Source organism: Myiozetetes cayanensis, unplaced genomic scaffold (genome assembly GCF_022539395.1).
Source record: "Myiozetetes cayanensis isolate MyiCay16 unplaced genomic scaffold, myiCay2020 scf5-8, whole genome shotgun sequence".
NCBI lineage: Eukaryota > Metazoa > Chordata > Aves > Passeriformes > Tyrannidae > Myiozetetes > Myiozetetes cayanensis.
Window position 1 is genome coordinate 44,006,033 of NW_026087742.1, and position 22,129 is coordinate 44,028,161.

Below are 22,129 nucleotides of genomic sequence, written 5' to 3' on the forward strand. Positions count from 1 at the left end.
TGCAGTTTGCATGCATACAAGATTGATCCTACAATCCTTTGGGAGGTTCCAAATTTAGTTAGAGTGGAGAAGCAGAAGTCGTTGCCTCTCACAAAGTGCTACAACCTCCCAGCATGTGCCATTCTGAATCTCCTTGTATGCTCTTTGACATCACACACTTGATTCTTGACCTTAATAAAGGTAACCAACCTAACTGTGTGCAAAGCTGATTTGAGATGAGCAGCACACGTTAACGATAGAATTCCAACAGTTTAAGGCCATATTAGTATGGCAAACTCCATACTCTGAGAGAATAAAGACACAGTAGACAATACTGCAAGTCTGATCAAGGTTACAAACTACATACCATTGTGTCACTTGAATTACACTACTGAAGAAGAAAAGCAGCCCTTATAGTATCACTACAGTGTGCGGTCAAGTGCTTCCATTTTTGACCAAGTTGTGTTGGTTAGGATAATAGAAGAAACACTTCTAGTGAATTCAACATAAATCCCCATTCTGAGATACACTGGTAGAACAAAAGCTCTTACCCCTTCCATTCTTTTTTTCCCCTCTTGATACAAGCTGATTAGGTAATTTAATTTAAAAATAAAAATTGATTAAGTTTTTCCCAGCACAAGTTATATCTGGTCTAGGATATTGTCAATTTAGCTTCACTAGTAAATAACAAGTGGAGATAGAACTAAAACCTGGTAACTATAGAAAAAAAATTTAAAAATTATGTTCACTTTGCTATAATAATCTTTGTAAAGTAGAGTTGTACACTCAGAACTAAGGACTTACTCCAGTGTATATTAGTTGTGCATTTATAAACAGTAGGTCAGCAAATGAAGAGAATGAAAATAACTCCACAAATCACCTATTGAAGCTGTATGAGAGATTACATCTGAGGTGATATTACATTAAATATAGAAAGTTTTATTATTATGCTAACCACTTAACGTAAGCTGTAAGAATGGATAAGTGGCAGTGAAAATGGTGACCAAAAATCTGGGTTAAACAAAGCTTCAAAAAACACCCCAACCCGAAAATTTATTGTCAGAATAAACAATTACATTAAAACACAATAACCAAACATAAGCCACTACAAAATAAAACAGACACTATCCATACAACTCACAAAAAGAAAACATGTTATCTGACCCTGCAGGACCTTTGATTCTGCACAGACTCATACACAGGGTGGATTTCATTCACTCTGAGCAGAAGTTAGAAGTGCCAATAACCAATAAGGAACAGGATTAAACCTACTCCAGCAGCAAGCAAGGACTGGAATTAAATAACTGTTAAAGAAACTATGTGCCAAAGGTATCAGCCTTTGATTTTAAAATAATCAAAAGCTTTAGATGAAAAAGAATTAAAAATACTGAATTTCCACAGAACTTTAGCTTTGACATGCTGTGTGCCAGCTTCAACATAAATTGTGTGTCTGAAATTGCCTAGAAGAAGGTATAGCTGAAAAATGTCTGACTAATTTGATAAAGACTAGTTTTATTGAGAGTAACAGAAAATCTGAATGGAGTTAGCAACTTCAACTACTTAACCTAAACAAACAACAAGTATTTACAAGAAAACTTTGTTTCTACAACAAAATTACTAATGGTTGTTTGATCTCACTTCAGACAAGAATGAGACTTTACCCAGTGGCTCAAATAATGCTTACACCAGAGTACCACACATAGGTAACACTGGTCTTAATAACAGTACTTTTAAAGCATAAAGAGATGCTGCTGATAAGTGTCACATAACTACACATAAAATCTTATGTTGGCTCTTTATTCTATGATGGCATGGAGATACATTGTTAGCTTCACTTTTTCAATTATAGTAAATAATTACCACCTTTTGGAGCAATTCAACAGTAAAGACTATATTACCAAGGAAAACTGGGAAGCACTGGAATCTCACTGCATTCTCAAAAGCAAATGTTAGGCCTAGCTGATGAGACAGAAGGATAAACATTCCCATTATAATAAACATTTAATTTCAAATACTTGCCTTAATCTATAATATTTCACATACATATGCTGCAAACATTCCCACTACATAGCACACCTCAGCAGGAACAAACAGTGCAATACAGTTTGCCAGCACAATTTCAAGAAAGGCTGCTTGAGATCAGTTACAATGAAGAGGAATAATAACAGAGAGTAAGGTTATCCTCTATTAATTAGAATGTGAAAAGCATCTCCATTTAACAGGATTCCACAAGCTCTGAACTGAAAGAAGACATCTTCAAAACGTAAAATAAAGGCAACACACTTGTTTCAACACTCTGTTTTGCTTTTTACTATTTTCTATTTTCATCAACAAGTAGCATCTAAACTGCTTAAGAGACTTGCAGCATGCCTCTTTGGCTCTATCACTCTATTCCTCATTGCATTCACAATCCAGTTCCACTTTCAGCTTATCAGCCTTAATGTTATGCTCTGCATGGTCAATTCTCTGGTAGTTTCGAAAAGCTCAATAGATTAATTGCAGCAATATGGAATACAAGACATTTGGAGAACTAGCATCTCCAACAACCATTTTACTGGAAAACTGAAAAGTTCAAATTGAATAAACTACTAAACATTTGCATAATCCAGTAATTTACTGTCTCCAAAAATAAATCAATTAAATAAGCCGGAACTTCTGGAGTTCCCCCCAAGAATTATTAAAAGTGTACTTGTAGGACTGTCCATGTGTTACATGGAGGCTACTCCAAGAGAACACAACAGCACCTGGACTAGATCACTTCACTCAACACCCTTTAAAAATGATTACTTCCCACATTTAATACTTTTTATGTATAGCTACATACACATCTACTTAAGCAAGAGTTCCATGCATATGTGAAATTGGTCTCAATGACAGGACTTTCTAAACATAATGCAATGCTGCTAAAAAACGTCACACAAAAACATAAAACTAACAAGGAGATATGTTTCTAGTAGGATTTCTAGTGGAGTAATGGATGCTAGTCACTGTATACAGAAAATTAAAGTTTTAACATGTGCTGTCCAACAAACCAGGATTAATAAGCTATTCAGAAAAATGCTTATTTAATAAAAATTGAGTTTTCTGAGAAGATGCAGCTTAGAAATTCTCTACAATTAAGACTGCAACATTAAAAAAAATTCTTTGTTCTTGACTCAAGAATAAAGGTTAGTCTCAAGAATAAAGGTTGCTATTTATCTGCCTGTAGTTCAGCCTGTTCAATCACTCTTAAGAGATAAGATATCACAGCATACAAACTGTTGAACTTCCAAAAATTGTTAGATATGAGTAGATGAATGGTACTGGGTACTGCAAGCATACACTGACCTCTTCCCCCCATCCCACCTAAACCCTCTGGCCTACAAAACACTTAGGTCTCTCAGCCCTCAAATAACGAACCAACTCCAATTGACAGTAACTTTTTATCTTAAGGAAGAACAGGAAAAAGCTCACTTCCTCTGTGAAAAGGATAAAATTGGGAAACACAGCTGTGTTTTGGAACTTGCAAAGATTATTTTGTAAATAATAACCATCTGTCCTTGAACACGCCCTTCTGAGTGTGCACTGATGCTCCACAGGAAAATATACTTTAGCATCCAACACACAGGTTGGACAGAGTTTGGACATTCTGTGTGACGCGTTTCAGACAAAGTATGAGTTACAAAAGCACTGTTTCCGTGAAACACTTTTCTTTTTAGAAGTAAAAAATGTTCATGAGCGTCTAATCGCACCTGACGTGCAGCCCGGGCACCGTGAGAGGAAGAAAGTTACCTTTTCACCTGAAAGTTACCAGCAAGGCGCGGGGCTCAGCACAGGCCGTGCGCTTGTGCAAACCACCCGGGTCCAGGGCTGTCAAGCGCGCAGGGGAAGCGCTCGGTGCCGAGGCAAACCCTGCCTCCTCCCGCCGCGGCGAACGGCGGAGCTCCTGCCGGCGAGGCGCGGCGGGCTCGGTGCAGGTGACACGCTGCTGATGCCCGGCGGGCCGGGAGCGCGCCTCACCTGCCGGGCCGCCGGGGCCGTGAGGGCTCCCGCAGGACGCCGTCTGACCACCGCAGACCCCCACAGGCCACCGACAGCCGCCCCTGGGCCGCGACTCCCCCTGCGCCGGCCCAGCCCTGCCCGTCGGCGGGAGCGGGGATGCTGATGCTGCTGCCGCCGCCGCCGCCTTACCTGAGCCAGGACCGCCGGGATCACACGCGACCGCAGGCTGTAGCACGCCGCCAGGCAGCCTCCCCCGAGCAGGAGGGCGGCCCCGCGGGCGGGCGGGCGGCGCTGTCCCCGCGGGGGCCGCATCCCGGCGAGCCGCCCCCGCAGCGGGGCGCGGGCCCCCGCCGACAGCGCCGCTCTCCACGCCGCAGACATCTTCCCGGAACACGGCGCCGCCGCCGCGCCGCGCATGCGCCGGGCCCGAGGCCGGGGGGGCGGCTCCGGCTCCGGCTCCGGGTCCGTCCCGCCGGGAGCGCCCGGTCCCCGCTCCGCCGGCGGGAGCGACGCCGCCCGCACCGCCGGAGGGGACGGAGCTGGCGGAGAGGTAACCTGGAAGGAGGCGATAGCCAGCTGGGGGTCGGCCTCTTCCCCCCAGGCAGCTGGAGGCAGGACGAGAGTACATATCTTAAGCTGAGCCAGGGGAGCTTTAGGTTGGACACGAGCAGGAATTTCTTCACGATTAGACATTGGAATGGGCTGCCCGGGAAGGTGGTGGAGTCACCACCCCTGGGAGTGGTTGAGGAAAGACTGGACGCGGCACTCAGTGCCGAGGTCTAGTTGACAAGGTAGTGTTCGGTGGATGGACTCGATGATCCCAGAGGTCTTTTCCAGCCTAAAGGATTCCGTGATCCCGTAGCGCAGGCGGAGGTGCGCAGCAGTGACCGCCGCCACAGGGCCGCCGTCCCACCCTGGATTCGCGCCCGCCCCTCGGCCCTGGTCCCGGGAGCCCCCATGGGCTGAGGAGAGGCCGCAGGGCCCAGCTCCCGGCCTTTCCCTGGAAACACCTCGAACGGAGCGGGCTGCCGGACCGGGGCCCTTCCCTGTGGGCTCTGCCTGCCCCTCGCCTTCCCCCGGGAAAGGGAGAGGGCCTGGCGGGTTCCTGTTGAAGGGGGAAGGCGGTCAGGGCAGGGCCAGGCGTTTCTCTGTGCCGGGGGAGGGAGCACCGCAGGCCTCCCTGTGCGGTGGGGAGGGAAAAGTGGCGGCGCTTGCAGGGGCTCTTCGGCCCCAGGGTGAACCAGGGTGGCCACCCCCTGTGTCTCTCGCTGAGCTCACCTTATTTCCTACTGTGGTTCTTCTCCCAGAGCTTTAAGCCCTTGCTAAGTACATGAAGAGCAATGGTTCGGGAAGCCCGGTGTACTGAGAGAGGCAGCTTAGGTGAGCTTCCTTCCACAAGCAGGGCTGACCTGGCACTGTGTGCTCTTCACTTTGGGTTTTCTGGGTGTTGAAAATGTCACGTATGGGATGTATTGCTTGGTGTGTGATCCAGACGAGAAAAACCAAAAGCACGAGCAAGTTGAGAACATCGTTTTTAAGGGGAGAGTATAGAGTTTCTCATGAAATACAGGTAACAGGAGATGCTGTTTGCAGAAACTGTCATGGCAGAGGTGTTGACTGAAAAGCATTACAGAACGATTTGATTGGCAGTAATCACTTGTGTCAAAAGACAGCTATTCACTGTGCATGCCTCATAGTGCTTTTTTCTCCCACTGCCATAGTTTTAACAAAGCTCTCTAGGTCTTGATTAGATTGAGTCAATTGCTCACAGTCAAACATTAGTTAATTGATCACAGTCAGAAATCGGGCCGTTCCAGAATTAATGCTAAGATCATATGAAATAAAACAGAGAGGAAGCTAAACAACCTTTGCGTATTGGCAGTACAAGTATCCATGTTTTCAGACCAGTTCACCTAGTGACTCTGTGTGAATGTGGAAAAAGACTGGTGAGAGAATGGCTGCATGCAGTTTCCTATTACTTTGGTCTTTGGAAGAAGGCCTTCAGAAACTACTCAGAAAGTACTCAATCTGTTTTAGCAAACTGTACCTTTCAGCTCTTTCTGATATGACAGCCTGTGTTGTCAACATTACAAATGTTGTGGTACAGGCTCTGAAACTGGAAATGTTTTTTTTGCCCTTTATCCACTGATGAAAGGTGATAATCCATCAGTGCCACTAAAGTAATTTTGGAGTCATGAATTCAGTTTTATAGGTGGTAATTTCAGTCATTTAACTAATGGCATCTGAGATTTTATCCAGTCTTCCATTAGCATGTGTTCTCTACTGAGTGTCATTCTGTGAAGTGTTTGAGACATCTTCGGGAATCACAGGACCTGAGTCCTTAGTAGGATACAAATCCTTCAAAAACACTTTCTTTAGGGAACAGTGCTCATTGCAAAATCACCCAAAAGTGCAACGTGTAGGGTGAATAGTTTCCATCTCCACATACTAATACACATTGCAAAATCTTTTTCCTTTTCCCAGAGACCTAGAAGTTAACTCATATGGGAAGAGTTTTTTTAATCCCCAGATACTGCAAAACATAGGCGCAAAATCCCTCTGTCATTATACACAAACACATATTGCAAAATCCTGCTTCTGCAGAGATGTAAAACTTGCAGCAAATTGCTATCCCCTATTTCTAATTCCCTCTAGACAGACAAAATATTTTTCATGCCAGTCTTATAGTTTGACACAGAATATTTGTACAAACATATTAAAAGTACTTTACTTTCTGTGTCAACCAGTAACCAAGCACTTTATGAATGCTGGCAAATTCTAGAAACATTGTAAAGGATGTCAGAGTGATTTGATTTCTGAATCTGATTTCTGCCAGATAACTTGATGTTGAACACACTGTCACAACACAGGTAAGCAGGTTTAGTTCATTACTCTGCCAGGCATTTTCAGTTTTTCTTTAAGTAAGAACAAATAAGTAGGTCATTTATCTTTCCTCAGATGACTTTCCTGACTGGAGCAGATACAACTGCAGTGTGAGTGGAGAGTTATCCTCATATGGCTGCAAGCACGCAATGCTGATGTGGAAGTTAAGTGTCCTCAGCCACCCCGTCTCTCCCTGCAGTAAAGTCACCCCGTGGATGGAGCGTCCAGGAGTGCAGAGCTATGGCTGCACTAATGTTGCTCACAGTTGTGTTGCTGTAACAAGGCTGGTACAGTTCTGAGTGCTAGAACACAGGCCTAAATAGCTAGAAAACTCTTGGCTGGGAAGAGAAAGTCCTGTTTCACCCCTTGAATTATCACTGCAGGGTAGTTTATGACAGAAAGCCAAGCTCACTTTGGTCTATAGAAATGACACTGACAGTCTGGTAAGTATGAGTTTCATCAGACAAACTGAGCTATGTGGTGACAAATGTCCTGCAGCACTAAAATGTTAGCTCCCATTCCCATCCTGCTATGTTTACTCTTCCTTGGCTCTTGTAAGCAGAAATCATTACATTTAGCAAGATGGCATACCTGCTTTTTTAAAAAGTGCTTTCTACGTGTTGACTTCAGACTTTGTCCTAGAGGTGTTTGCACTGCTGAAAAATTGAAAAAGCAAATGAAAAGACTAAGAAAATATTTTCTGAAATGTTTAAAATGTAATTTTTCCTTAAGAGTCAATGTTCCACTGAATAGTTATGTAACAATACTTAAATGCAGTCTTTTCATGTTAGGCATAATGAATATAATGTAATAATAATAATAATAATGGCCAGTCTTCGCCAGCGAAGATCCGGGGAAGGTCTTTACACCTTCCAGCCTGCGCATTGGATTTTTTAGGTGAGACACAGTGTGTGCGGAACTGAGCCCACCCTTTAATCCTAAGGTTCATCTGCCGGGGCCAAGCGACCTTGGACGGTGGCAGCGAGGTCCTCAGGACGTAGATGGGTTAAGGGCTAACGAGCTCCATCTGCCCGGGAGTGTCCCTGACCGGGAATCGAACCCGGGTCTCGGAGGTGACAGCGCCGCGCCCTTAACCACTAGACCACCAGGGGCTCCCTGAATATAATGTGAAGCTACATCAAAAGACAAAAACATACTACCATGAAACAGAACCCTTGCAAGTCCTGTGATTCTTAGGAAATCATGTTTGGCTGAAACTTAATTTCTTTTAAGTTTTGTTAGAAAGTCAAAAGCAAAAAATTAAAAGTGCCAAGTAGACATATATGTCCTCATGCTTGAAGCTCCACTTCCACATCTCAGTGTCTTTTAAGAGTGTTAGACCAAGTTCCAGCAGGGATTCCCTCTCTGCTAGATCTCCAATCCTCTCAAGAGCATTAGGCTTAGTGCCAGCATTCATTTACTCTTGTAACAGCTTAAATTAATTCTTGTTACCTTCTATCTAAACCCTTTCTTACAGAATAAGAGTTGAGAGCAGGATTCAGTCACCTAGTCTGAGGGCCACCCATCATGCTCGTCAGTCTTTCAGGATTTCAAATGCTGCATAAGCTGGACTGGGGAAGGCAATGATCAGCCATTGGTAAATTGAAGGAGGGGCTGGCAAGCCATCTTTTGTATGCATGTCCCTATTTCCTGAGAAATAGCGTGGGGGTGGTCTGACTTATTTACCATAAGTACATGTGACAGTAAGCTCCAGCCAAATGCAGGATTTGAGTAGGCTAGGCACTGTGCTAACAGTATTTTCATACTTTCCTGGAGGAGCTAAACAGACAAGCTAATTGAAAGACAGGAAGTATCACTGCATAGTTTTATAGGTCAAGAACTGGACTGTAGATTATATTTTACCCAAAGTCAGATAGAAGACTGAAACGAAATGTCTCACAAAGCCAGGCCTTCTTTAGCCCCTTCAAAATTACATTGGTCCTCTTAGGAATATCACTTATATTTTGCTTTAACGGGCATGAGAGCAATCTGTCTGACTGTGATTACAAGGCAAACACTCTGAAGCAGGTAAGGATATAAGCACAAGGAGGACAAGTTTTCCTAAAAGTGGTAACACAAAATAATCTTAGCACACTTAGAAAAGTGCAGGGTAATTGAATAGAACTGGACAGTCATTAAAGTTTGCCAGCTGATACCTTGATCTCTGTCCAGAGTCTCTAAAGTCCTGGTCTTCACTAGGCGAAGTACCAAGGTCTTCATTAGTTGGCTTCAGGGATTTCCAGAGCTGTTTTGTATTCTAGAAAGACCATTATTTGTAGAATATTTAGAACCTTTAAAGGTAATCTACTCCCACCCCCTCTCCAATGAGCAGGAACATAGGTTGCTCAGAGCCCTTTTCAACCTTACCTTGAGTATTTGCATAATTTCTACCCATCCCACTCCATGAGAAAAACCCCCAAACAAACAACAAATAGAGGAGAGATCAGTTTTAAGGAAGCTGAAATACCTTTCTCTGATGAAGTTTTAAGATGACAATGTGCTGTTAGTTTACAGAAAGTCCAGTTGTTTTGTATGCTTTTAAGATGGTGGAAATGGAACTAATTATCAGAGAATCAACACTCATCCACTAGTAAAGCTGAAAATAAATGTGAACATTTTGTGCCTAGATAACACTGTTCAGTCATAAATAAGAGTTCACAGCCATCTTTGCGTTTAGGAGTACACTATAAATATAGCTTATCTTCAAGTATTTTCAGCTTGCTGGAGTTACTTGAAAGCTTATCATGATAGAGTCCATTTAAAAGGAAAAGAATTAAAATTTATCTAAGATATGTGTCCCCAAATACCTCTCATAGCATTCATTTATACTGACCTTTCTAACATACTGTCTTCCCACACTCCTTGTATATAGTTAGCCGAAAAAACACCTTACTGACATTCATAAAAAGTTCCCTCAAACTTCAGAATTACTTTTTTTCAGTCAAGTTTAAAAATCAGAGAAAAAAGTTAAAAGCAAAATTCTTACGTTAAAAAAAAATAAATTTGAGAATGGAAAATACCAGTAATATAATTGGAAAGATTTTAAAATACAGTTTCTAAGTTGTCAGCGACCTTTTTCTGATAAATATTTGATTCATAAAAGAAATGTTACACAGAGTTTTGAAACACTGTTTTTATGTGAATAAAAAATGCAGGTCAAAACTGATACTCTCTTGTGAAAGAATATGCTTTTTTTTTTTATTTGAAAAATATATTTGCTATGACTTTCCAAGTAAGGCTGTAGGTCTCAATTTTGTGACAAGTTAAATATATTATTCCTAATTTTAAGAATTTTGGAAAGTTCTGTGGTCTTAAGCAAGACTACTTTGACTGCATAAAATCAGCTATATACATAAATCTTTGAAGAGTGGGGACTTTGTTGCTGTTAGATAAGAACTGTTGTTCAACTTCTGTTTTATCTTTTAATGATAACATCCCATGACATTTTTGCAACAATAATAGAAGTTCCCTGAAAATGCTTTAAGTAATGGAATTACATTATGTATTTTAGTGATTAGTTTTTCCTCCTTTTTCCAACTGAGTAAGTTATACTTCATTTTCCTTCCCTTCCAAACAGTCTTCTATAGTGTTGCTAGCACTGATTAAAAAGGTAGACCTATATCTAAGTGAAATCCTATCATTTTGACTTTTTACCTGTCTTTTTATACACATACCTATGTGTTCATATTTATATATGTATTTTGCCTATAATATATTATTCGTAGGTTTTCTTGAAATCATATGTAAATATAAAATTTTATTGCAGAGACCTTGCTGCATTTCAGGGTGTGTTTCTTCTCTTTTCTTTCATTATCTGAAATCAGTGTGAGCATTGCAATCAATTTTAATTATACCAGTATTTCACCCTAAGTTTTATAGGAAGAGCTGGCAGCAACAACTATAGTTAAAGTTGCCTAAGACTTTCCACTGTATAGATTCTGTACTTAAAAAGAGAGAGGGATAGAAACTGTACATAAGGGTACAATAAAACATGTCAAGATTAGCAAAGTAATTTTATCTGTGTTACTTGAAAAACCAGAAGGATTTATTAGGGACTCTGACTTTATATTTTTAAATGCAGTGTGACTGAGACCGATATAATTTTAAATAATTATTGTTATGAAGTTCAAAAAATACTATAAAGATGGCAAAGACATTACTTCACTGTATTACTAAAGAAACAATTATAGAATTATCAGTATTTTAACCTGTAAAATATTTTTAAAATATATGTTTTCTGGAAATGTTGAAGTAGAAAATGTATCGTATACCTTCTTGTTTCTTTTCCCAGACCACTCTCTAAAGCTACTATTAATTACACATTGCAGTACTACTGTGATTTATTAATGCAGGTTACCTTAATTATAACATCTTTAATACTGCTGAAGATGGTGAAGTATATATAATTACTTCTGTGAAAAAGAAAGGAATTATAAGACTCTAAATTACTGTTTTCTGTAATGTATTCCATTATTTCAAGTAGTGTTTTCTCCTTTTGCTCACAATACTATTTATGAGCTTTGGTTGCACCTACTTTTGTGTAAGCAAGGGAAGGCATGATTATTTTCCAAATATGTATGTTTAGTTGTTTAGTAACTAAACTTAGTATAGGGTGCAATCTAAGCTAATAGAACGAGTGTGTGGTAGACATATACCTTCACTATAAAAGATTCTGTGATGCTTTCCTAAAAGATTTCCAAGTCCTGATACCAAGCTCATTGTAGTCAGCAGAATCTCTTTCCTTAGGTTTCTGCATTTTGGCACTTGCAGAGCTGAAAAACAGCTTTACTATCTGTGTAAGTCTTAGTGGCATTAATAACATCCCTGAAGGAACTATGGACAAAGTTGCTCTTTGGGGAATGGCCCCTACTTGGCACCATTCAGGCAGAAGCTGTTGGCTGAGGATTCCTAGTCCATTACAGAACCCTTTTCTAAAGAAGGGAAAGGTCTTGAAGGAACTTTAGGGAGTTGGTACTCTGCAATATTTGAATTGCATGTGTCCAAGGAGGCATAAGCTATACAAAGAGCAAAAAGCTGAGATACACAGACTGTCTCAAGTTCACAAGGGTTAGGAAGTCTCCTGTTCACATGGCATTTACAGTGTTTATGGGTCTCATGTTCCCACAGCTTAGGTATAGACTCCCTGTATCTGGTCTGTAATGGAGAGATTTAGTTGGAGCAGCCCAGAGCACAGCTAGAACACCTACATGGTGGGGGTTCTGGTCTCTGAGCTCTCTTTTATGTAGCACAAGAGATGTACCCCTACAGTATTGGTAGGACCCACAGCAAAACAGCTGTAACTTTATTTCTGAGGAAAGGAGACTGGTGAGATTAAACCGTGTGTGATGGAGGTTTATGCTGAATGGCAGGAGTATGTAAGACGTGGCTAAGATCCATTCCACTAAAAATAAATGTGTACTTACAGGTTCTACACCTGAATTTATCACCTTATGCTCTCATTAATGGGGGGAAGTGTGCATCTCTGTGTCATAATTTGTCTAATTCTGAGATAGGTGTTTAAAGTGGCTCAGTTGAGTCTCAGCCAAAGAAATACCCGTATCACTCTTTCTGGCTAAGGGGAACTGAGATAATTTTTGTTCAGCTGTAAATATCTATACTGTAAACTGCTTTTTTTTACTGCTTATGGTTGCTGCAGAGATTCTTGAAAAGGAACTCTTGCAGATCTCAATATAAAACTTGCTGGGCACATATGCAGTCAAAATTGGCAACAAAGGAGATAATCAGACACAGTTTGATTATGAGTTGCCACCCTGATGACAGATGAAAGCAGGGATGTGTTACTTCAAGGTGCAGCTGAGGGAAGAATGTCTTAATGCTGTTGCATGGGAAAAATTGTTATGTCCTCCCTCCCTGTGTACTAACTTGCTACTAGGCCTGTGAACATCTGTATTTGGAAGCACTGGAATTTACGTCTTTTTTATGTCTTGACTTGGGTGAAAAATATGTATATCTTCTGTCAGTTCAGACAGTACTCTGTCATCTGCTGCAGAGAGAGCTCGGGGAGAGCTCCCAAAGGTAAACAATCCAGTGCTCTGGAGGATACCTGCCTACTTGCCTGTGGTAGTTGAAGGCACTTAGGAGTGCTCGCCTTACCATGCTAGGTTGCCCCTAAGATTAGCTGGGTGGGGCTCTGTGAGAAGGGAGAGGGTGACTGATGACTATTTATTGTTCTCCACAGCAGCAAGATAAATTGCCATTTTGACTCAGAGGACCTGAGGTCAGTCAGGAGCCTCCCATTTCATAAGCCTTGAGAAGCTCCAGGAAGCTGGCACCAGTGAAGAACTGAGGACCAGCAGAGTCTGTAGGTAATGTGCTGGAAACCAGGGACTATCCATGGTGTGATCTTACCCCAAATCTACCCATGACAGCTGTCTGTTATACCTGATAACATCTCAGCACCCAAAACAGCCCACTGCTATTACCAGGCCTGGCTGGACGAAGTGGAAGGCAAGCTTGAGGAATAAGTATTGCATTATTATATCGAATAAATTGTAGGCTAGCAGTTGTTGTTACAGATTAAATAGAATCTAAATGACTTAACACCCATGGAATCTCTGCCTTTTGTCTTCTTCTCCTCTTAGTCTACTCTTCTCCTTAATCTCTTTTTTTATAACCTCTATTTTATCATAAGTAATATTGTGTGTATTCAGCAATTAGGTTTACTTGCTGATCACCATAAACTCAACTGGCACTGGTATTTGAGGAGGTACCAGAATCCCTCTAGGGAGAGCCACAGGAGACTCTGCTGCTCTGAAAAGTTAGGCTACCTCAGCAAGAACTAGGTAGTACAGCATCTGTGGAGGGTCACTAGAAGTTGATTACCTTGTTTTTTGTACCATGGACTGCATTAGGCTGAAATGACTTGCCTAAGATCTTAAAACAAGGCAGTGACAGAGCTGGAAATAATCCCTGAAGGCAAATGCTATTTGTAACATATTTTCTGCAATTATTGATTTATTTGGGTGGTTTCTGGTTGATTACTGCAAATTAAAAAAATAAAATAAAATTTCCACATTACTGAACTTTTGGCATCCACATTTGATTTTAAATCCAAGGATGTCTGTGTCTATGTCACTACTCATCGACTTTCTTAAATCCACCTTACATGTAATTTTTAAATTTTCCTAGCTATAACTCAACTGATTTCAATTACATTCTGAAGAGATGGGGCAGACTGTGGTCCAATAAAAAAGCAAGTAACAAGAAGATGTAAGAAAGCAATGACTTAAACATGGTGGGAACCGCTACCATTAACTTTAAAGATTATTTAGTGCATCTCATTCTAATTCCTTTGTATATAATTATACAGGTTAAAAGTCCCTTATATTCCCCAAGACTCTGAAACAATCTAATGTCTAAGATTTTAATCTGCTTGAAGTCCCTGGCAAAACTATTTTGGACTGCAGTTCAGAAATTATCTTTTGTGCCATAGCCTGAAACTTAACCCATCATCTTCATCCCCTAGCCTTAGAAACAGTTTAGCCTGAGCAAATAACAAATGCCCTACAGAAATGGGTTTAGACATTAAAATCATCTGTCCTGCCTTCTCCTGTGCATCCTGCAATATTAATACTGTACAAAACACAACCCTATTGTCACAGAGGTAATAATATTTAGTGTTAGGCTTGTGAATACAAAGTGAGAGTTTATACTGTTTTCTAGCAAATCAGAGGAACGGTGAGATGTTTACGCACAAAAGGTATCTTGCCTGGTTTCTCCATGCTTGATACTGCCTAGGCAGTTATGAAAGAAGAAATTACTGCTGTGTTTTTACACAAAAAGAGAAAATTTAATGCAATTTGGACCATTTTGTAGTCTTCAGAATCTGCCACATTCTCCCTGCCACCCAAATTATTTTAAATTATAACTAGTTTTGCAAGGCTGTTAGTATTATTTTCTCAGCTCACCCAAAGTTTTTGCAAGACTTATTATCTGTGATGAATCACAACATCTTTTATTCATATAGTTATAAGTGCATTAAAGCTGTCAGGTATAATTTGCCGCTTTCTCTCCTTTTGATTCAGCATGCTTTCTGAAAAGAAGCTAATTTAATAACTAGGGAATCTAAGTTTTATAATCAAATTTATTATATTTACCAGACCTGAATTTCAGATGGAATAACATTAAAAATGTGCTTGAAAAGAGCAGAATTGCCAGTGGGCATTGAATTAGCAGCCTGAAAAATATCTAATAATGTTGTGATCAAGAGTGTTATGATGATGAAAGAAGAAAGAAGAGGAATTCTCTTTGTCTTTATTTGTAGTTTTTACAAATTGTACAAACTGAAATGAAGGTTGGAACATCAGCCCAAAGCTTCAGTTCAGGGGAAAGAGTGTTCTCTTTTTAGATGTTTTGGTGATTTTCAGTGTGCCCATATAACGTAGCACTGCAACTCTGCCTACAGATCTCTAAATTACTGCTAGAGGAGTAGATTCTGCTGTCTATGTGCATATATGAGCACTTGCCACTGTACACTGCGTACCAGACGTAGTCCCATGAGTTCTGCATCCACCAGATTTCTGCTGAATTCTGGATAAGGTTTGTGCTTGGAAGGCTTCTGAATCAAGGTTTCATGCCAGAAGGTGCTCTATAAAAGGCCAGTTTAAAAGGAACTGAACAAAAACCCAACAAAAGTAAGTCTTTTCCTGTTGCTCATGTTAGTGTCCTCTGAGTCTTGGTCCCCTAATCCTCTTAGCCAAGTTTGTGGCACAGATTGTATTTTATTTACAGATATAGGTTAACACAGCCTGTTATTTTGTGATCACATTAGTTTCATTTGTACTGTGGAGGTTTTTAATTCCCAAAGGTGCTGCCAGTTTTTGTGTACCCAATTTAAGTTTAAGCAGAGTTTTTGTTTTTCCTAAGGACTTTGCTGCAGAGTTTCAGGTATTTAAAATATGAAGTTGTGGTTCTCTTTTGATTCATCGTCTGTTAAAGAATGTTGGCTGTACTAAAACTGGCAATGAGGCTAAACAAGAATAAAAAAGAAGTATTCCAGAGAACCAAAATATTGTAAAGTATTTGTCTTCTGAAGGTATGTTGCCACTTAGCACACACTGAGAATAATGACCACACAAATACAAATAAAGAAAATTCAAAAAATCTCTGAAATTTTGCTTAATATTGAAATGATTAATTGAAGGAAGAGCTTGTGTTTTGAACAGTTCTACTGAGCTTTTTCATGAAGGAGATTGTATGGATGTGATACATCATTGACAGGACACAGTAAGTCAACTGTTCATCTGGCTCTGCTGTAGCTCTAACCCTGCACAGCTGAGAATGTTCACATCAGGCGGGGGAGGATGATATATTAAGTCCATGCAGTTCAGAAGATATGTGTGCTGCAATGCAGAGCCCTTGGTGCTGAAGGTAGTTTTGACAAAGAATTTGTGGCACAGGGGCCATAGGTGGTACAAAGATACAGGGTCTACCTCTAGAATTCCATATTCTTTTAGTCTCTGTTTTACACATATAGTTCTTTGAGAAATCTCATAGTTTGAGGATGACAAATTTAATAAAACAGTTGAAGAGGATCAGATTGTTATACAAGAAGACCTAAATGAACTTTTAGCGGAAGGGTAGGAACAAGACAAAATGTCGTAATACCCAGTGCAAGGTCACTGGGTATTAAGTGCAAAATGCTAGAATTCTGCACCAAATGCTCAATGATTCAGAGCTTGAGGACTCCATACATCAATGAGTACTTCTTGCTTCTGTCATCAAACAGCCACACCAAAGCATGAAAGGCAAGGCTGCAGTGGAATTTGAAGCTGAGATGGCTCCATACTGAGAGCAGAACTGGAGATGAGATCAAAGATGATTGAATTGAGTTGATTGCCCCTTCCTGAAAAGATAAAGAAGCAGGAAGGTGTAAGAACCTTTCAATAATTATAAGCAATTAGAGGGAAAAACCCAAACCCCAGAAGACAAGACATAAAAACAGCTCGCATGACGTTGCAATCTCATAGCTTATGTTGTCAGCAAAACCAGGTTGGATGAATTTCTGCAGACTCAACAGTAATTGCCATGCAGCAGCAGTTAGTACTGTTGAAATGCTGGAGCTGAAGGGAACCAGCTAGGCTGTAGTGACTGGGAACAGATGTCCTCTGAAGAGCATGAGACAGCATTTTGCAATGTGAGAGAAATCTTTGCCTGTCAGTCTAAACTGGTGACTTGTTTGGTGGACTGGGACAAGTATCTCTCATGAGATAGGAATTTTACCTTTTTCCTTCTTTTGTGTCACTAGATACCCTGTCTGGTTCTCAGTGAAGATGTAACGGTCTATTTTTGTAAATGCAGCCTAATGGACATTAATTTTTAGCAGTTACATGTATTCTAAATATCAGCATTAGGACTGGCAGGGGTGCCTGCATTTGTGAATATATTCAAGAAGGAGTTTAATGTTAGGAACAGTTCTTCTCCAGCTTATTGTGAATTAATGTTTTGTAATGATCTGGATGCAACTGACCTTGATTTGAGCAGGTTATATTCCCTGTTGGATTAAGAGGGGTTAAGCTCATGCAGTTCTATACAATTGAGCAGTTTTAACTGGAGCCAATTCACACAATTGCCTCAGGAGGTTTGAGGTTGCTGCCTAATATTTTTGGCCAGTGGACAGAAGTAGGATTTGCATTTTCAGCCTGACAAGGGTGGCTGAAGTCTTGAGGGTCAAAGCAGCCACAGTCAGCCCTGAGTCCCCTAACACACAATAGCTGTGAGCTGTACGCCCATGCTGCCCACGTAAAGTGAAGGGGAGTAGTCAGACTGCTCTGTATTTGATAGGAAAAGGAGTGAAGACTCTGATCTCTGTGCTTAAATGCTGTTCCAAAGATGCAAAAAATGTGTCATTTTACCTTCTACTCAGTAATAGCTTATCTAAGCTTATCTTAGATACTCTTGAAAGGAATTATTAGAAAGGCCAGTTACAGGCAGAATTTAGTATTGAACTTTGAAATGTTCTTCGGCTCATGGTGTATATTGATTGCATGCTGTCTTGTTGCCTGCACCAGCTTTTCTTTTCAGTTTGCTTAAGAAGAATCATGTGAATAAAAAGGTACCATGGATAAAAACGTACCATGCTTATTAGCCTTCTTGGCAGCTCATGTCTGTTCTCCATAACCTGGCAGGATTACCCCTGTGACTACCCAAATACTCTAAAGCAAAGATCATAGCTGAATATCCTATGAAATAGGAAACCTTCAGTGATTTCTGTGTATCCTATGAAATAGGAAACCTGGAGTGATTTAGGCTGGGTTGACATAATTTTCAGAAAGGCTAAGGAGGTATGAAGTGATGTAAAGTGATTATTTTAAATTTTCATGAGAAAAAAATACCACAGATTAATGGAAACATAATCTCACTACAAAAAGATGAGGCCGGGAAATTAAAGCAGCCAGGAACTTAAAATCAGGCACTGAAATCTTTATCCTTACTTAGGTCATAAGTAAATAAATAGTTAAAGACATTGAAGACTCATATCAGCCCCATGCAGTGCTGTAGATTTGGGGAAGAGTGGCTGGAAAGCTGCCCAGCGGAAAAGGACGTGGGCATTCTGGTTGACAGCAGCTGAACATGAGCCAGCAGTGTGCCCAGGTGGCCAAGAAGGCCAATGGCATCCTGACCTGTATCAGCAACAATGTGGCCATCAGGACCAGGGCAGTGGTCATCCCCCTGTACTTGGCACTGGTGAGGCCACACCTCAAGTGCTGTGTTCAGTTTTGGCCTCCTCACTACAAGAAGGACATTGAGGTACTGGAGCATGTCCGGAGAAGGGCAACAGAGCTGGGGTAGGGTCTAGAGCACAAGTCCTGTGAGGAGCAGCTGTGGGAGCTGGAGGTGTTTAGCCTCGGGAAAAGGAGGTTCAGAGAGTACCTTACCACTTTCTGCAAGTACCTGAAAGGAGCCAGGTAGGTGTTGGTTTCTTCTCTCAGTGTAACGAGAGACAGGATGAGAAGAAATGGCCTGAAGTTGTGCCAGGGGAGGTTTAGATTGGGTATTAGGAAAAATTTCTTCATGTAAGAAGTTGTCAAGCATTGAAACAGGCTGCCCAGGGAAGTGGTGGAGTCACAATCCCTGGAGGTATTTAAAAGTCACATAGGTGTGGCACTTGGGTTTAGTGGTGGTGGTCGTGGCAGTGTAGAGTTAAAGGTTGGACTCAGTGATGTTAGGTATCTTTTCCAACCTAAACAATTCTAGGACTCTATGAAGAGATCTTAATGGACCTAATTTTCTCCATGTACTTTTTGCAGTTCACTTACTGAGCACTCATGTGAGGCATCTTCAGAGGTTTTGAATGTAATTGTGCAAAAAGAGACACCAAGGACAGTTCTGAGAATCTTAGCCTTTCAGTCTTAATTTTAGGCTCCATTTTTTTTAATATTTGCCCTTATGGAATGCATAATTTAAAATTATTTCAGTAATGGAAGTTATTTGATTCTCAGTTCTTGAAGAGAGACTCCACATATAAAACATCCTTATAAATGACTGACTCTTTTCAAAGCATATTACTGACATGGTTATTTTTCGATTGTGGCATTTGTGTGTCCTCCAAATTTATTTTTAGTTTTCAGAAATGCTAAGAAATAAGTTTCATTCTTACTGTTAATAGAAAACTCTAGTGCCTTAACTTTTGAGAAGCTTTGAAATAAAATTTCAAAGTGAATTTGAAGTGTTTCATAGACTTTGCATTATATAGACTTTGCTTAAACCCAAGGGAAATTGTATATATAATAATAATAAACAAGGTTTGCTCTTGTTGCCTGAATACTGTAAAAAGGTGTTTAAAATGACTAGACAAAAAATTATGAAAGCAGCATATGACTTAAGTTATAAATAAAATATGGCAACTACTGGACATGGGAAAAATTTCGTGACAGTCAAATCTACAGAGAGGACTATTCAAGAACATTTACTAAGCCCTCTGTCCTCACACTTTTACAGTTGTGAGTAAAGTATTTTGAGCAGCTAGACTGCAAACAGTCTTTTCAGAAATTCACTGTGTGACCATGCAAATGTTTAAGCAATTCTTAGATTTTTTTACTCATCTCCCTGTGCTTGGTGTACCTGGGTTTTGCTTTAATCTGTCCTTGTATAGTGCCTTCTACAGTTTTCTAATTATGTAAGCTGTGACCAAGAATGGCCCACAAATTCTGAGTGTTTGTAATGATGAACTGTAAGAGGATTTTTTTACCTGAGAGAATAAAAGATTTAAATGTGTTTGTCTTGTGTTCATATAAATTGTCAGAGCTCTAGCAATGGAGGGGTGCTGTGACAGCTTACCTAATCAGGGAGTTTGCTCCATTTTTTTTTTTTGAGGAATGGAGTTTGCAGTGTCATCACCATTACCCCACTGGAAGACACAACCAGAGAACATCTCTATAGAGGAGGGAGTGAGCTTGCCAGCTCTGTATATCAGAACCTCTCCTTAGCAGCCCCCAGCAGAGCAGCAGAACCAGGTTCCCAGATACAGAGCTGGAACGCTCAGATGATTACAAGAATACAAGGTATGAATTCCAGAAAGTTCAAGCAAATTCCTTCTGCTTGTTCATATCAAGATTTATACAAATAGCATAACACAAGGCTTGGCAAGATAATTTTCCTTCAGTTTTGCCATGTGTTTCTTCACAAGCCTGTCCCCCATTAAAAAAAGCAGGATACCTAATACTAAACGTCTGCCTGATGTCTCAAAATTTGCATGCATAGTTCTGTTGGCTGCAGTGCTACTGCAGTAAGGGCAAGCTAGTCACAGCCAATTTGTCTGTATCTGCAGAAGTGAGTTCTCAGTGCTTGGTTTTGCTCTTAAGTCAGTCCCTGAGAGTCCCTGACAGTAATTGTAATTCTCCTCAAACCTACAGCAATATTTAAAGCGGGGGAAGCACAGGAACCTCCTGAACAGTTTCTTTTCCCATCGCCTGTCAGTGATTTCACTGCAATGCCTAGAAAAAGCAAAGTAGTTCAGACGGCATCTATTTCTGGCGTGAAATCCTAGTTGTGGATTCCCAGTGCTGATGTGTTTTTCAGACCCTCTGATGAATTTCTAAGCTTTCTTGGAATAACAGCTTCTGGGAGGGGACTGGAATTCCTATGGTGGATTTCAGGTTCGCAGACTTTGATGAAATCTAAACAACAGGGTGGGAAAGCTGTTTTTTGTCAAGAGCAGCTATGAAGGCAGAGAAGCAAATTCTTGTCAGTAAAGAGCATTTCATCTCCTTGTCCAGGTTTTCTGAGAAATGAAGGGTGGGATGTGAAAACCCAGTATAAATTTTGAGGGGTGGGGGCAGAGGAATGAAGACTGCTTTCTGTTCCGCTCCTCCACAGGGAGGAGAAATCCTAGGTAGGGGTAAAGATACAGCCTGGTACTCAGAAGTGTGTTGGTGACCCTCATAAAAGCAATGCCTTGAGAAACAGAGAGAGGAAGAGAAAGTCACATCGAGGGATGTGTAGGAGCTCAGAACCACTGTAGTTAGTTTCTTTTTCCTTTTCTGGAAAGCCTCATTTTCACTTACTTCGAACCTAGAAGAGACTGCTTTTACTGTTTATTAACTCCCTGTGTAACAGCAAACATGGGTTGCAGCTGTTCATGACAAAGATCTGGAGGAGAAAAACTCCTCATCTGAAACACCTTAGTAGTTGCTGCATCACAGGCATTTCCAATTCTTCACCAGCAAATGGGACAATATATAAAATACTTTCCGTGGCTCACAACAGCATGTGAAAAGATTATGCTGTGGCAATTTGTACAGTATGGTCCTTTCTCTCCCCCTTCACCTTTTGCTCAGTTCCTTTGTAAACTTATTCAGATTGGGCAAACAGAAATAGCTTAAACAGAAGATGGCAATCCTCTATGGGGAATGGCTCAGTAATCTTACAGTCCCTCAGCTCCCCACAGCTACTGACTTCCCCAGAGCAGCCCCTTTTCTCCCTGTACAAGGGGGAAGGGTCTCCAGTCTTCCTGTAAAAGCAGTAAGTTCAGAAGAAAAGAGCAAGACTCTAGTCAGAGATGCTTTTGTCTTGGCCAGCCAAAAGGAAAACATTAGTACATACCCAGGGCAATTATTTAAAGCAAATGGTTAAATCATTTTCTGTCCCTTCACATCACTGAATCAGAGTGCAGTTACATACTGTTGAGTTATTGGTGAAATAGCAACAGAATGATTAAGAAAATCATCAGGCAAAACCACGCAAAATATGTTACTTATCAACAAAGTAATTGGATAGCATTTAAGCGAGTGAAACAGACATAGGCATGCAGAGGATTATAACTGTA

At 40.7% G+C, this 22,129-nt stretch overlaps 1 protein-coding gene and 1 long non-coding RNA gene across 2 annotated transcripts in view; one reads left to right on the forward strand and one right to left on the reverse strand.

Moving 5' to 3' along the window:
- Positions 1–4,333, reverse strand: part of MICU2 (mitochondrial calcium uptake 2) — a 142,171-nt gene extending 137,838 nt beyond the window's left edge. Inside the window, exon 1 of the mRNA XM_050333174.1 lies at positions 4,150–4,333. Within this exon, the coding sequence (XP_050189131.1) occupies positions 4,150–4,272 (123 nt within the window). The 5' untranslated portion in view covers positions 4,273–4,333. The remainder of the gene's footprint in view (positions 1–4,149) is intronic.
- Positions 4,334–4,428: 95 nt separating this feature from the next.
- On the forward strand, positions 4,429–20,526 carry LOC126649229 (uncharacterized). The gene is made up of 2 exons (XR_007630995.1): positions 4,429–4,510; positions 13,043–20,526. It is a non-coding gene; the product is annotated as an uncharacterized LOC126649229 (long non-coding RNA).
- The last annotated feature ends 1,603 nt before the right edge of the window (positions 20,527–22,129 follow it).